General features: G+C 33.8%; 1 protein-coding gene across 1 annotated transcript; it reads right to left on the reverse strand.

Moving 5' to 3' along the window:
* Positions 1-1,120: 1,120 nt before the first annotated feature.
* On the reverse strand, positions 1,121-12,202 carry LOC141842879 (serpin-ZXA-like). Its single transcript, XM_074730861.1, has 4 exons — positions 12,134-12,202; positions 11,762-12,091; positions 11,135-11,455; positions 1,121-2,029 (listed from the first exon to the last, which is right to left on the reverse strand). The coding sequence occupies exons 1-4, from the start codon at positions 12,200-12,202 to the stop codon at positions 1,250-1,252; spliced, it is 1,500 nt and encodes a 499-aa protein (XP_074586962.1). The 3' UTR covers positions 1,121-1,249.
* Positions 12,203-17,093: the final 4,891 nt, after the last annotated feature.

Below are 17,093 nucleotides of genomic sequence, written 5' to 3' on the forward strand. Positions count from 1 at the left end.
GTCAGCAAGATTAGATACTAGGCAAGTGAAGTCTTTGAGGAGTCAGGGAAACAAGACACCAAAAAAAGAAAGTCCAAATGAGATCATAGATAAAACATTTTACAGAGGAAGTTTGAATGAGTTGACAGACCAAACATTTGATAGAAGAAGTCTAAATGGGTTAATGAATCAAACATCTACAAGAGGAAGTCTAGATGGGTCAACAGGCAACATATGAAGTCCTAGGTAACCAGAGAAGGTAAGTCCATGAAAGGACCTTCCAACAAAAAAAGTTGTGAGGGAGCATCTTATATCTGAGACATGAGTAGTCTTACAACTAGATGCTAACTTGACTAAGAAACTAATAAGAGTTTCAAAATCAATGTTAAATAGATAGTTGACTAATGGTCAACTAAGCTATTAAATGGATTTTTTTACTTCTCGGACTAACTTTTTATTGCAGGCAAAGTTTGGATTCTAGGTGATCATAAGTGGATCTGAGCGACCTAAGCGACCAGAAGTAGGTCTGAGCAACTAGACATTCTAATAAGATCAAACATCGTCAAGTTCCAATGTGGCAAGGGTAGAATTTGATTTCAGATAACCAGAAGTGATCTAGGTGACCAAAACCCCAATCAACACACAAAGTGGAATCTTTGAATAAAAGTTGAGCGACAATCGACAAATAAAAAGCCTCGAAAAGCCTCCTATAGGTCAACCACAATAACAGTATAAATAGATACTCAATGGTGAATTCTCATTTCACTCAAAAGTAACTCAAGAATCAACTCAAAAGCGAAGCTCGTTCTTCAAAAAAGCTCTCGTTTGTTACTTGCGACTATCCACCTCATATACTTTAGTTATTGTTATTTATTTAACTATAGCTTGTCTGATTATTTGACTATTTGTACTCCATTTGATAATTATTATTGTGTCAAATACTGTATTGTAAAAAGGTTTACCTACCTCTTAAGATGTTCCAAAAAGAAGAAAAAAATACTAATGATTTATAAGGAGTGATTCACCTAACGGATTGATATATCATAGAGTAAAAATTTAAGAATTCCAAACCACATTAAATACACTTGTAATTTAGTTATCACTTTTCTTATTTAAAATTTGTTTTCACTGCATTATTAATTCTATTTAAATTAATTTTGATAATTGCTATTCACCCCTTTAGCAACCACAAATACATAGTTGATGCTGTTCAGTAGCTTTATTAGAGGCGACGCACGGATGCTATAAAAATATAGAAAGAGACATCTATCTACTCCAGCAAGGGATTAACTAGATGCCCCACGAACAACAATGCTTCACTATCCTCCTCAACAATTGCAAACATAAAAGGATGGTCAGCTACAAAATCCACAGGAGGAGGAGAAAGACACGAGCCAAATCCATATGCAGTAGCTGCAGCTGCAATGGTACCTCCTTCGTCCACCTCAATACTAGCCTTGTGGTGCACACCTGAAATATAAAACTTATCTCCCAAAGAACTCAATATCATCTCTGTGAAATCTGCTTGTGCCATATCAAAGGGGGCTCTCATCCCCATGTCTATCAAGATCTTGGATGCCTCAAATCCATGTCCAATTTTGAACTTCGGAATGATGAAGTTTTCTACTTCAACGATACCATGAGGAGTGTGTCGTCCAATGAATCCGGGTTCAGATAACATCCTCTGCATCAGTTCATTGAGGCCATTTTTCTCATCAGGAAGAAATATTAGCATGTAGAAGCGTCTCTGACCAGGCTTCTGGTTGTAGTACAGCTTGAGTACTTTAAAGCCTATGAATTCAGAAATGAATTGATCTTCCTTGGTACTCATGAATGGAACTTTGACTGTGTTCCTATCTAAGAGATGAAATGTTCCTTCTTTGGTTTGGGAACTATCAAACTTGTCAGCCCATGTTCCTTTAAAGTATAGAGCATTAGCAATAATAAGTTTGGTCGAGCTATTCACTGAACCATCAGGAATCAGGTCTTTGATTAAACCATTGGTTCCCTTGTGAACCCACTCATTCACTTCTTTCACCACTTCGGGAGCCTGTCCAATGCACGCAATGAGCAATTAGTTATTTTGTAAATGATCTTGCACAAACAAAATCCTCCTTAAAGATTTCTGTAATTCAAAAAAGCAAAGGGTATACTGTATTTCTCAACAACATATAATTAATACTTTATGATACATGGATAGATCCATCAATTATCTCAATCACTGAACCCCACAACAATATACTGTTTTTTTCATGATTTTGGTAATATTTATGGATTCATCTCTTTGTGGCAAATCAGACCATGCTAATGAGACATTTTGCATTTTTAAGACTCTTCGTGAGTTAGTGTCATTCTCTTTAATTTGACTGTCTTCAGAACTCACTAAAGATTCTTTTAAACAATCTTTTAATGGTTGTGAGATTTAAGGCATTCATTGCCCTCAAGCTCATAACTAAATTAGTTTGGCAATAAAATAAAATATATGTTATTGTATGAAAATTTGTTTATAGGTTACAAAGACTCTATGCATCAGAAGTCATTACTGAACACATGACTTAGCATGCAAATCATCAAATAGAAGAGGGTTTAATGTGTCATCGAACAGATATAATGACATGGAAAAATTTTAATAGAACATATCTTGAATTTGCGAAGGAAACTCAGAATATAAGATTAGGTCTCTGTGCTGATGGATTTGCTCCATTTGACAAATCAGGAAGAAATTGTTCTTGTTGGCCAGTTATATTAACTCTGTATAATTTTCCACCTGGGATGTGTATAAAAACGCCGTATATGTTTTTAACATTAGTTGTGTCTAGCCTGCAAAATCCGAAGAAGTTAATTGATGTTTATATGTAACCACTAATTGCAGAGCTGAAACAATTAAGGGATGATGGTTTTCCTACATATGATGTTCATACTAATAAGATATTTATAATAAAGGTTGTACTTTTTTGAACGATAAATGACTTTCCGACTTATGACATGTTATCAGGATGGAGTACCGTTGGAATTTTAGGATGAAGTTGAGTTATTTTGATTGTCATAGATAATTTTTATCACCAAATCATAAATTCAGAAGAAATAGAGTCCTTAACTTTCCATCAATTATTGAAGATCTACATGATATAACTTATGAATATGGAAGTACAAATGGACTAAACGGAGTATATTTTGCAATTTACCATATTAGTACAGTTATTTGATTCATCATAATTTAGATGTAATGCATATTGAGAAGAATATTTTTGATAATCTAATAAATACAGTGATGGATATCGCCGTAAAAATAAAAGACAATCTGGATGCAAGAAAAGATATATGACTCTTTTGTAAAAGACTCACTCTTGATGTTGATGAAAATAATAGGGGACCAAAGTCAAAGACAGTTTATACATTAAATAAGGATCAGAGACGTATTATTTATGAATGGTTAAAATCTTTAAAATTTTCAAATGGTTATGTCTCTAATATTGGAAGATGTATTGATTTGAAGGAATGCAAATTAATTGGTTTGAAAAGTCATGACTGCCATATATTCATGAAAAGATTTATTCCTATTGCATTTAGGGAACTTTTATCAAATTTTATCTCGGGTGCAATTTCGGAGTTAAGCATTTTCCTTCATAATATTTGCTCAACAGTTTTGAGACATTCACACATGACGTCTTTAGAGAGAGATATTCTAATCATTTTGTGCAATTTAGAAAGGATATTTCCAACTTTATTTTTAATTTCATGGAATATCTTTTGGTTTATTTGTCACATGAGACTAAAGTTGGAGGTCCTGTCTATTTTCGGTAGATGTATCCGTTTGAAAGGTAAAATTTTAAATTTCAATTAATGATAAATATTTATTAATTTTATTATATGTTTTTGATATCTAATAAATTTCTTATATGATAAATAGATTTCTATATCATTTGAAGAAAAAAGTAAAAAATAAAGCACATGTTGAAGCCTCTATTGTTAATGCATACATTATGGAGGAAATAATAATTTTTGCATCATATTATTTTAAGCCTCATATTAAGAGCAAAAGGTAAAGACCGGGAAGAAATGATGAGGGCCCTATTGATCAAAATTTGAACTCATTTTCAATTTTTAACTATCTTGGTCGACCAAGTGGACAATGTAAGCAGAGATATTTAACTGGTCAAGAATGACGTGCAACCCAAACATATATTTTACTGAATTATCCAGAAGTCATGTCATATTTTGAGTTAGTATATATTTTATATTTTTTTAATTTCTTATGTCATAAATTCTTTGTGTTATAATTTTTTTTGAAGGATTTTTCAACACTTATATTCTGAAATGTCGACACAAGACTTTGATCAATTTTGCGAAGAAGAATTTAGGTTCATGATAATCATTGTGGTTCAAATCATATGTAAGTAGTCAATCTAAATTGTACTATGATTTATACATATGCAAACTTTTAAACATATTTATTTGATTTTAGGTTTATGATAATCAAGCTCACCTTGAGCAAGAATTTCTATTTCATCTTTCTTGGGGTCCAAAAGCATTGGTACGCACTTGACCAACATATTTCATAAACGGATATAATTTTCATACTCAAGAATATGGAATGGGAAGACTACAATGAATAGTGGGGTATGTGTTCAGTCATCAGATCATGATAGAGGTGCAAGCAATGATTTTTATGGTTTGCTCGATGAAATTATAGAGGTAGAATATCCTAGACCAGAAATGCGAGTTATTTTATTTATGTGTCGCTGGTTTGACCCTGTCAAAGGAATGAAGGTGCATCCACACTATAATTTAGTTGAAATAAATCATAAGAGATTGTATAAAAGATATGAACCATTTGTGTTGGCACAACAAGCGATTCAAGTATTCTATGCTTCGTATCCTAGTTTGAAATGTGACAAAAATGATTGGTGGGCTGTTTGTAAAACTAAAGCATGGAAAAAGATTGAGGAACGTTGAGAAGACATTGCATATCAACAAGAGGAAGTTAGAAACACATTTCAGACAGAAGAATATATTATTTCAACATTACGAGATCCCAGTGGAGTAGTAATAAATGTGGATGCAAGTGAAATTAATGAGAATGAATCAAATGACGACGACGACGACGACGACGAGAATGCCAATGAAAATGAGGACTTTGATATTATTATATAATAAAAAAATAAGGAGATTTTTTAAAAATGGTAATGTATTTTTTATGAGTAAATTTAGTTTTAATCTGCACATTTATATAACTTGTTGTTACTTAATTGTCTATATACTGTCTTATTGTTAAATATTAGTGATTATCTATTAATGCACTGTAGTTTTTCTTATAGGTCATTACAAGTGACATTATTTACGTGTTTGATTTTGCACCTGCTTTAATCTTAGCAAATATGGTAAGTTTTTTCATATTCCTCATTATGTAATAAATATTTATTATTTTATCTCATAATAATTTTGGTTGACAGTTTTGATGTGGTGGTCATAGATGAAGTACTCCTAATCAGTTTGCTTCGGCACCTAGCACTGTACCGACGCCACACCCTGATTCAGCAGGACCATCTCATGCACCTTCGTTGGATTTGTCGCCATTGCAATCTCCAGGCCCTTCTTCTCCTAGACATCTGCTGCTGAGTTGTAGAATATTCGAGAGTATATAATCCCCTCACAGAGATTCGTAAGTATTTAATAATTTAGTATTCTTGATTCTAGCTAAAAATAAGGTCATATACTTTTTAATTATATATTTTCCTATATAATAGTTATCTTATCAATTTTTTAGATATTCAAATTTCATCTTATTTAGTTTATTTAATAATGTTTGTTTGAAATTTTATGATAGATTTTAAAATTCTGTACATGTTATTCGTAAAATTAATAAAATTATGAATAACCATTAGGGAAGAGCTTCTATGACATATACTAGCACTCCAACACCCATAAAAGAATTATGGTGGAACGAATTTAAGATATATATTCCCTTCAGTTGATATATCAAATTAAAATGAATATATAATCATTTGTTATTTTTTAATTTTAGCGGACATTCAATTGGGATCCATCTGAAGAATTAAAAATCAAGAGAATTTTTAAGAAAAAATGTGGGGATCACATTCAACATGTTCTAAATCATGCAAAGACTAAGGGGAAAAAAGTCACCGTGCATCACCGATGGAAATTAGGCTAGGATCCTTGATTTTTGAAAAATCGAGGAGAGTAAACAAAGAAGTCACTAGAACAAAACAAATCAAATATTTAATTCTGGAGACTCATCTACAACATATGCGAGAGACTCAATCAACATTGATGAACATACACGCAAATTGATAAATTTTTTATAAACACTAAGTTATTAATTAATTTTAAACTATTACATTATTTCTAACAATGTATTTTCAGGCTAAGGAAATGGGGAAGGAACAACTTTTTATAGAGATTTTTACCCGCATATTTCAAAAGAAAGATAAGACTTGGATTGGGAATAGAGCTAGAGCTATTAAAGTTTGGATTATAATTTTTAACTTAATTAAATTCTAATAGTTATGTACGTACTCTAACTTATTAAATGTATTTGTATTTCAATACAGAAAAAATATAATGAGCTAGAGCTAGCACAGAGAAGTTCAAGTGCTAATGATAACAATGATGAATCTGAGCCCTTTGTTAGGAATGATCTGAATATCTAGTTGGAGGTGAGTGGGAGATTCAAGGGGGGAAGGATATTGGGAATAAGTTCTTTGAGCAGAACTCATCAAGTTGCTGGCATATCTTCTTCCACCCCACTAATAGTAAGGACACAGATAGAAAATCTAACTGAAGAAGTTACTAATTCATACAAAGGGATGAAGAGATGAGAGAAATGCGTCGACAACAGGATTTCATTATGCGACATCTTCAATTAGGCTCCGCTCCGAGTCAGATTCCTCTTGGTTCTGGTGATGATGATAATTCTTCATAAGCCTATAGTTGTGTATAATTTTGATTTTTGTCACAATTAGTATTGCTCTACATATTTTATTTTATTTGTAAATTCTTTATTTTTTATTATTGATTAACATTGTTATTTTATTTCGAATATGATTGGTGAAATCAAGGATGGCGGTGAAGTAAGTAATTACATATTATAGTTAATTTGTACAAAATAATACTTTTTCTATTTTATTTTGTGATGTAGGAAAAGAAGAAGTATGGACGGAGACGAAAGTGAAGCAGAAAGTATTTTCTGAGGTCGATGTCGTAGACGATGATACTTTTTATTTTTGATTGTTTTGATATTTTGTTGTTATTTTTATTTGATGTATTGGATATTTTCAGACTTGTTTATTCAAGATGATGTTATGATGTTTTGAGACATGTTGATTGAGACTTGTTGAATTAGAATGATGTTATGATAACTTATTTGCTTATATTGATGTTGAACGTTGATGTTAATATTTCATTGGTTGTTTGTATTGATTGACATTGTTATTAAGTATTATGTTGAATTGATATGTTGGCTATTTGTTTTGAATGATAGATAGGATGTGTTAAATATTTAAGTTGGAAGTATTTGATGTAAATAGGATTGTATTGAATGATAGATAGGATGTGTTTAGTTTTTGAGTTGAAGTATTTGATGTAAACAGGATTGGAGAATAAAATAAATAGCAGCTGTAGGAAATTTCATTGAACTGTGATGAATTTTACAACGAATATAGTTTCATCGCAAACATATCGTAATCTACTGTGCTATCGAAACTTTGACGACGAACTCTTTGTTCGTTGTCCGAATTGGCGACAAAAATAAATTTTCATCGCTAAAAATTGACGACGAACACAGAGTTCGTCACCAAATCTTATTTATTTTTCATGAATAATTTTTCGTCCTCCATAACGACGAAATAAATTTTCATTGCATAGGTTGCGATGAAAATATATTTCATCATAAATAATCTTAATTTTTGTAATGAAAAATATGAAATATTTATTAAGTGTAAAGCTCAATATGTCCTATCATAGAAAATTAATTTTAATGAAAATTTTTTTCTTTAATTTTTTAATTTTAATATACATATTTTTCAAAAATAAGTTTAGTAAAATTTCTATGCTTCCAAAAATATGAAATTTTTTCTACTAATAGAAACAACGCTCTAATTTTATAGATAAATATTTTTTTATAAAATATTTGAGTAAAATATTTAAAAAATAATAATTTTACACATGCATATCGAGTCAACTATTTGTTCAAATATATTCATTTATATGGTTGACTATTTTAAAATTTTACTAAGTGTTTAGATTGGATTTAAGTATCCAAAATAAATTTATGCCTATTGAATTTATCAAATATTTTTACAGAATAATTTTTTTGATATTTTTCTAATTTCGCCCATAAGGTATCTAAAATTACAATTTGATCCACCATACATTAATCCTTGTGGACAAAATCTTGTTCTTTTATTCTTTAACATCATATTAACTCATACTAAATTTATCTAATGTTAATTTTTGAGTTTCTATTTGCTCTTTTAATTTAGCATTTTCATTCAATACTATTTCTACTTCTTCCTTTGAACAAGAGTTTTTCAATTTATTTTCCAAGTTAATTTTTATTTTCTTCAATTCTATACGCTTAGTTCTTAGTTTGTATAATGAACTAGAAAGCATTTTAATAGCATTGTACAATTGATTTGAGGGTAGATTATGCACCTCACCTATCGTATCGGATTCATAGGTCGAGGCTCCCCCTACACTGTTGCTTTCTCCACTTGAGCTTTTTAAATCTTTTTCTTGATGAGTTGCTACTAATGCAAGATCAGCCATATACTCAGTCTCTGAATCCTCTGAAGATCAGGTGCCACTCTATGTTGCTTTCAGAATTATTTTTTTGGGCTTCACTTTATATTTCCCCTTCTCTTTGATCTTGTTCTTGATCTTGGGGCAGTAGTCTTTGATGTGACCCTCTTCATCACAGTTAAAGCATCTTACCTTCTTTTTTTGCTTCTTTTTTAGTAGTTTGGTTGCTTGTATCTTGTCAAAATTATTAGTTTTAAAATATTTCTTCATTTTCCTGAACAAATATGCTTATTCATCTCCATCCATTGAAGACTCTGAATATGAATCTGACTCACTCTGCTTTACTTTTAGAGCTAGGTTGTGGTTTGTCTTCTCTATTTATTTCATACCTGCATATCTACACTTGTGTAATTTCATAATAGTAAAGAAATCTTCTTATGTAGGATCGGGTTGGACCGGCTAGAGGGGGGTGAATAGACGGTTTAGCAGAATGACACTCGTCTTTAAAAAAAACTTGGTTGCAACTGGATCGTTGCTTCCAAGGCAGTGAATGCTCAATCAAAGAACTCCTTTAGGCGGAGAAGCCTTTACAATTATAGCACTGAGACTTAGCTAGAGAAGATTTACAAAAGTAATTTGATTCCTTAACTCTAAAACTCTAAGTCTATTTATAGCCCAAGAGAATAGATCTAGATCGTTGATCGTAGATGAACTTTCTCTTGGCCGTTGATCCGTTGATGCGATCCAAATCGTTGATCGAAGATAACCTTAAATCTCAAACATTGATTTGATTTAAGCCATGCAACGTTCAAACATGGATTGGAGATAAAAGGATAAACTTTATCCTTAATCCAACGTTCATGCAACGTTAAATTGTGTATTTAAGCCAAGCCATGCAATTCATGTGCAATGCTTTTAATTAAGCCATGCAGTCTCCAATGCACATGCAAACTTCCAACTTGGTCAAGCCTGGTCCAAGTCAAATGTTGACTTGGTCAAAGTCAACTTAGTTGACTTTTTGTAGGTGGATCTTCTGGGTGATTTCTGGCCAACCGGAGTTAGGCTCACCCGAACCCGACTCCGGCCTTTCGCCCCTCAAGCGTGCTTCCTCCCGGCTTCTCGTCCCTCGGACGTCGCGCACGTCCTTCTCGCTCCACCGGCGTACTCTTCCGTAGCTTCCGCGTCCCTCGGATTGCACTGAGCCCGTCGGCTCACTTCCCCGCGCAACCCTTCTCGTTCGCTACGTCTTACGCTCGACTTCCTCCGTACCTAAGTTCCTGCACACTTAGCAAAGGGATTAGAATAACGCAGGACCTAACTTAATCTGGTTGATCACATCAAAACTAACCGGGGCACCAACAATCTCCCCCTTTTTGATGTGCATCAACCCAGGTTCAGTTAGGGTTAAACCAAAAAATAATAAAAGCAATAAAACTAAATAAACAGTTAAGTATAAAAAGAAATTTGCATGTCAAAATTATAACCTCCCCCTGAACTTCAGCCTACTCTCCCCCTTTGATCACAGCAAAAACGGGGTATTGAAAACTAAGTAAGGGGAAAAATGTGCAAGTCTGATTTAAACTGAAAAAAATCCTGAATTTTTTTTTTTTATATAAGTGTCTAATAAATGTAGAATAAATCATAATAAATTTGAAAATTTTTGTGAAGGTTGAATAAAATGTTTGAATCGGAATTAATTAAATGAGGAAAAATAAACATTTAGATAAAAAATTAATAGAAAATTAAAAATTATTTGTGAGGAAAAATAAATTAAATATTTGAAGATAAATAAAATTTTTAAGAATGAAAATAAAATTTTTAATTTTTAAGATTTAGAATTTGAGTTTCGAATGAGAAATTATGAAAAAAAATTTTGAAAAATTTCCAATTGATAAATGACATTTCTGTGCATCGAGGAAAAATAGAAACACAATTTTTCTTTAGCAAAAACCAATCGAACTGAATTTTCTAAAATAATGAAAAATAATAAAAAAATTAGTCAACTAAATACATATGTAATAAAAAATCAGTTTAAAAAAGATTTAGGAACCCAAAATAAGTTCCTATCTACCGGGTTAATTAAAAATTTTGGGGGTACATAATTTTTGGGAATTTTTCTAAGTTGACCCTTATGATTTTTAACATACCAATTTAACCCTTGAGTATAATAATTCTTTTTCTGTCGCAGACATGTAATATCAATTTCCAATTTTGCAACTAAATTTTCTAAATTTTCATTTCTATTTTTTAAATTATCAAACATGCTTAATGGACATGATGTAGATAATTGTTTTTTCAAATTCAAAAGTTTTCTTCTATTTTTGCATAAATTATTAAAAAGAGATTTTATAGCAAAAAATAATTCGTTAGGAGATAGTTTGCATACCTCACTTACCATGTCGTCATACCTATCACTTAGTGGTTCATCGTCGCTGCTGCTTTCATCGGATGACTCTCCCCCTTGATCGATGCTCATCTCCGATGTGCTTTCTTCGTCGTCCTCCTCTTGATGACTTGCCATTAGAGCAAGTCCAGCATACTCTTCGTGTTCTGAATCGTCGGAAGACGTGTCATCCCACGTTGCTTTCAAGGCCTTCTTCTTTGCCTGGGAGTCCTTCTTCTTGTTCTTTAGTTTAGGACAATTTTCCTTTATGTGACCATCTTCGTCACAATTGTAGCATTTTACTGTCCTCCTTTTTGGAGATCTCTTCTTTCCCTGAAACTTTGAAGACTGATTAGATTTAATAAATTTTTTAAATTTTCTTACCAGATATCCTTTTTCTCCTCCTTCATCATCCGAGGACGCCGATTCTGGTTCCGTTGTTTTCACGTTCAGGGCTACACCGTTCGCCTTTCGACTTCCTACAATTCTTGATTCATGAAGTTCAAATGTTGAAAATAAATTCTCGAGCGAAGTTGTCTCGAGATCTTTAGCAATAAAAAATGAATCGACAAAGGAAGACCAATCAGAATTTCTCGGGAACGAATTAAGCGCGTACCTTAGCGAATCTCGATTACTTACCTTTTCTCCGAGATTCGTTAGTTCAGTTATTAAACCTTTTATCTTTGAGTGCAGATGCGCTACCGTTTCGCCTTCTTCCATCCGGAGGTTGGTCAGTTGGTTGCGGAGAAGATCCCTTTTGGCGAGTTTGGCCTCTGAAGTCCCTTCGTGTAACTCTAGGAATTTTTCCCAGAGTTCTTTAGCGGATGCGTAATCGCCGATTCGGTTGACCTCTTGTGCCGGGAGTACAGAAAGCAAATGGTAAACTGCTTTTCCATTCGCCACAAAATCAGATTGGTCCTTCTTGCTCCATTTGGTTAAATCCTTTTCTACGGGAGCTGCAAAACCAGACTGCATTATTATAAATAATTCAAATTCTGTCGTGAAAAATACCTCCATTTTGCGCTTCCATTCGGCGAACTCCCCCTCGAATTTTGGCGGGTAGATGACGGGTCCGACCATTTTGGTTGACGGTGCTGCAGTTGGCGGTTAGTCCTTCTGCGGCGAACCTCGCTCTGATACCACTTGTAGGATCGGGTTGGACCGGCTAGAGGGGGGTGAATAGACGGTTTAGCAGAATGACACTCGTCTTTAAAAAAAAACTTGGTTGCAACTGGATCGTTGCTTCCAAGGCAGTGAATGCTCAATCAAAAACTCCTTTAGGCGGAGAAGCCTTTACAATTATAGCACAGAGACTTAGAGAGAAGATTTACAAAAGTAATTGATGATTTAACTCTAAAACTCTAAGTCTATTTATAGCCCAAGAGAATAGATCTAGATCGTTGATCGTAGATGAACTTTCTCTTGGCCGTTGATCCGTTGATGCGATCCAAATCGTTGATCGAAGATAACCTTAAATCTCAAACATTGATTTAAGCCAGGATGCAACGTTCAAACATTGATTGGAGATAAAAGGATAAACTTTATCCTTTTCTTTAATCCAACGTTCATGCAACGTTAACGTTAAAACCATTTTATCTCCAAGCCAACATTTAGCCAATGCAACTTGCAATGCTTTCCAATTAAGCCATGCAAAATGTTGCAATCTCAAATTCCAACTTGGTCAAGCCTGGTCCAAGTCAAATGTTGACTTGGTCAAAGTCAACTTAGTTGACTTTTTGTAGGTGGATCTTCTGGGTGATTTCTGGCCAACCGGAGTTAGGCTCACCCGAACCCGACTCCGGCCTTTCGCCCCTCAAGCGTGCTTCCTCCCGGCTTCTCGTCCCTCGGACGCCGCGCACGTCCTTCTCGCTCCACCGGCGTACTCTTCCGTAGCTTCCGCGTCCCTCGGATTGCACTGAGCCCGTCGGCTCACTTCCCCGCGCAACCCTTCTCGTTCGCTACGTCTTACGCTCGACTTCCTCCGTACCTAAGTTCCTGCACACTTAGCAAAGGGATTAGAATAACGCAGGACCTAACTTAATCTGGTTGATCACATCAAAACTAACCGGGGCACCAACACATGCAACACAAGGGGAACCCTAATTTCTACTACTCCATCACGGTGCTGTCAAATGCGACCAAAGTCATACTCAATCGGAGGAATTTCATGAAAAGTGCACTACGCTCAGGATTTTCAGATCGACCTACATGAGTATTTATTTATTTTTGTCTTACTTTTATACTTTACTTTTATTATTACTTTAATTGTAAAATAAGTTTCTCTGCCTCCAAAGAAATTTAAAAAATGAGACCATTAATGGATGGGTGCCTCCTGTATATAGGTCTTGGACGTACTAATCCTGGGGGATTAGGAATCAAGTAAAATTTGTGAGTTTATGTTTTGTTATCTAATTCTACTGCTACATTATTTAACAGAACAAATGAACGAACGAGTGTTATTCACCCCCCTATAGTGCATGCACTGATTCTATAAATATGAGTCTACTATGGACATCCATTCCTGAGTGCACGGGAAAGCATTTAAAGCATACCTTAACATGCCCCAATTTGACACTATTTATTTGAGATTGTAGAGATTTGTTAAGATCTCCTAGCCTTCCATGTAATTTTGTCACATTTTCTCCCTTTTCCAATCAGAGATTGTTGAGTTTATTCCTTAATAGATCTCGTCTGGCTAGTTTAACCTCTTAGGTACCTTCATGGAGCTTTAGAAATTTTTCCTAGAGTTCTTTGGTAGAATTGTAGGTGCCAATTTGGTTAAGTTCTTGCACTAGTAAAACACTTAACAAGTGAAACTCTATCTTACCATTGGTCTCGAACTCATCTCGTTGCTTTTTGGTCCATCTATCTTCTCGAGTTCATCTCTATCTTCATTCCTAGGTGCTTCAAAACTGTATTTAATACATAACATAATCTCAAAATTGATTTTAAAGAATACCTCCATTTTCTTATTCCATATGGTGAAGTCACCTTCAAACTTTGGTGGATGGATACTTAGGGGGTGTTTGGTTTTAAGTTGTATTTTTTCAACGGAAAGTTGGGGTTGAAAATATGTAAATGTATAGTTGGGGTTGAGAAAAGGTTGAGAAAATGTAAATGTAAATGGAGTGTTTGGTGAATATGAGGTTGAGTTGTATTTTAGATGTCCATTTACTTATTTACCCTTACTAAAAACTTGAAAAAAATCCTTATATATTTTTTACAAGGGTAGATGTGTAATTTGAACTTTCAGGTTGGCAAAAAGGACCTCCACAGGTCCTTTTTGCCAACCCCCAATTTCCAGTTACCCCAACCCCATATATACATTCACCATCTAAACCCAAACACTCATATGATGTCCATTGCACAAATTTCAAAAACTCAACTGAACATTTACATCTGAGGAACCTTAAACCAAACACCCCCTTAATCTGGCCATTCGTCCTGATCTAGATGCTAAATCAGCGATTAGTTCTTCTGAGCGGTCCAACTCTGATACCAATTGTTGATGTTGTGGAAGCGATTTGAATCGCTAGAGATGAGGGGTGAATAGTGACCTGTAAATAAAAAAATTATTTTTCTTACTAATGATTTAGCAAGGACACACACATTAAAGAAATAACACATAAAAGAAAGATGCATGAATTTCTTGATTATAATCCTCGGATTGTTAGTTCAAGAACTATGAAGATGCGTCCACTATGTTCTTCTTCTTTGTAAATAATCCAGAGGTAAGAAGCCTCGTATAATGGTTGAGCACAAGAACTAAAAAGATAATGAATTCAAATGTGTATTATGTTTGATCCGTTTTAACGAGTCTAGATGACTAAGTTGCCCTTGGACTGATTGCCTAGAGAGTGTCCAATCGCCTGGGAATGGTCAACCTTAGTCTTGACCATTCGCCTTTAGGTCAACTTTATCTCGGTCACCTTAAGCAGTCTTATTTTTGACTTTTTATCCCTTGGATGCACCGAACCCTTCCAGCTCATCCTCGTACGCGTTTCTTGCTCCACTAAAATACTCTTTCGTAGCTTCTAATATCACAGATTGACTTAAGTCCGTCGGCTCTTTTCCCGTATTATCATTCTCACTTGCTTGCGTCTTCTACCAAGGCTTTTTTATTTCCAATGTTCCTTAGCCATTGAATATACGTGTGTTCTTCTAAGTCCTTTTACACTTATACACACATATTAAAACTCAACAAGGACCTAACTTAACTTATTTGACAATGCAACAAAACACCACTAGGGATACTAACAATAGTTGCTACAACTATGTAGTAGCTTTGATTTTATAACTACTACAATAACATTAAAATAAAAATATTTTGAAAATATAAATGAGCTAAGGTCGGACAGGATGTCATTTTGATAATAAATAAAAAATGATATTATTTTGATAAAAAAAAATAAAAAAGGAGCATTGTTTGACAATTCTAATAAAAAGAAATATTCTTTTTTGTTTTTGCCCTTTAGATTTTGAATTTTAAGAAATGAAAAAAAAATTAAAAACATTTCTAAACCAAATACGATCTAAATATACACAACTTTTATTATGAGACAGGTTGATTGAAAGATGCCTTTACTCATGCCAAAAAAAAATGTTCGGAGCCCAATAATATCAAAACAAGAGGAGTGCTCATGTATAAAAAAAAACCTAATTGATTTAGAGGGATATTTCACCGAAGCTTTTACCTAGGAAAGAATCGAACTATTTCTCCACATAGACACATGTGTAGAGATCGGCCAAACTGTCTTTACTTAGTTTGGCTACCTCACAAGTGTGGTGTAATAGTAAAACATACTCATAAAAATAATAGGATCATTAAAATTTGAATTTCAAATGAGACAGACTACTTTTGAGGCCAGCTTCGCATAAACTGTGCTTTAGATTTATCCGATAGACGAATTAGGGACAATATCATCTACCATCAAGGTTAGTCGGGCAAACCGGACACATTGATTACAAAAAAAATTTAAGCCCATAGACCAGAAGCTCCATGACGTGAGACATACTTAAAGGTTAAGATCTTAGCTAGACTGTTTGCTAATTGCTATCAAGTGACATGATAATTGCCACTGTAATAGGGGGAGTTCAATAAAATGGCGACCTACTGGCATTAGAGGCTCTTAGGAGAAACCGTTTTCAGATGCCACTTAAGGAGCCTACAAGGTTTGAATTCATGGGAAGGGCATATTTTTGAGAGTTTTCTATATTCATGGGACTACATTAAATAATACTACAATATGATGCTGAATATATGTTTTCATGTTTTATGATTCCTAGCATAAGAACTAGAATTTCAATCATAAATCTAAAGTTAGATTTGAAGTAAGATTTCTTAGGAAAACTCTCATATATGAAACATGACAACTGCAAAATTGATAAAGAAATAAAATGAAAGCAATACCGTCTTCTCTTACCAACTGAAGGCCGATGCTGAAGAACATCATTCCTACAAAAACATGAAAATGCCAATTTTATCCAAGCCGATCAAAAGTACTTGTTTATCGTTCAGAATTAGCAAGATTAATGTCCATTGTTGGAATAGCTAATGAACCCCATTCTTTGTATCTTCTAAAAGTAAAGGAGACCAAGATGCATTTCAGTTTCCCACGAGGGAAAGTTAAATTAAACCAAATTATTGATGGAATTCTCCGTATCAAGTTGATTAAGTGGGGAAATTAACAAAAAATGTAAGAAGTATGATCTATCCCAAACACTATAGTAAAAATATGCAAAAGCAAACAATCTGAGTAGAGATCAGACGCATGTTAGTTCCAGGAAATGAGCAATATAAATGGGCAATCCACAAATGCTAAAGGTTTATATACTAGTAATTTAACGTAGCTAAGTTCCTCAAACAAACTGGTATAACTGCTAAAGTTGTCAAAATTTCACAGTGCTAAAACACCATTAAGATAAGTTTCATGCTGAAGTTTTTATAACTAGATAACTTATATTTAGATAA

This window comes from Curcuma longa, chromosome 12 (genome assembly GCF_044706935.1).
Source record: "Curcuma longa cultivar G26 ecotype Majalengka, Jawa Barat chromosome 12, ITB_CL_G26_1.1, whole genome shotgun sequence".
Taxonomy (NCBI): domain Eukaryota; kingdom Viridiplantae; phylum Streptophyta; class Magnoliopsida; order Zingiberales; family Zingiberaceae; genus Curcuma; species Curcuma longa.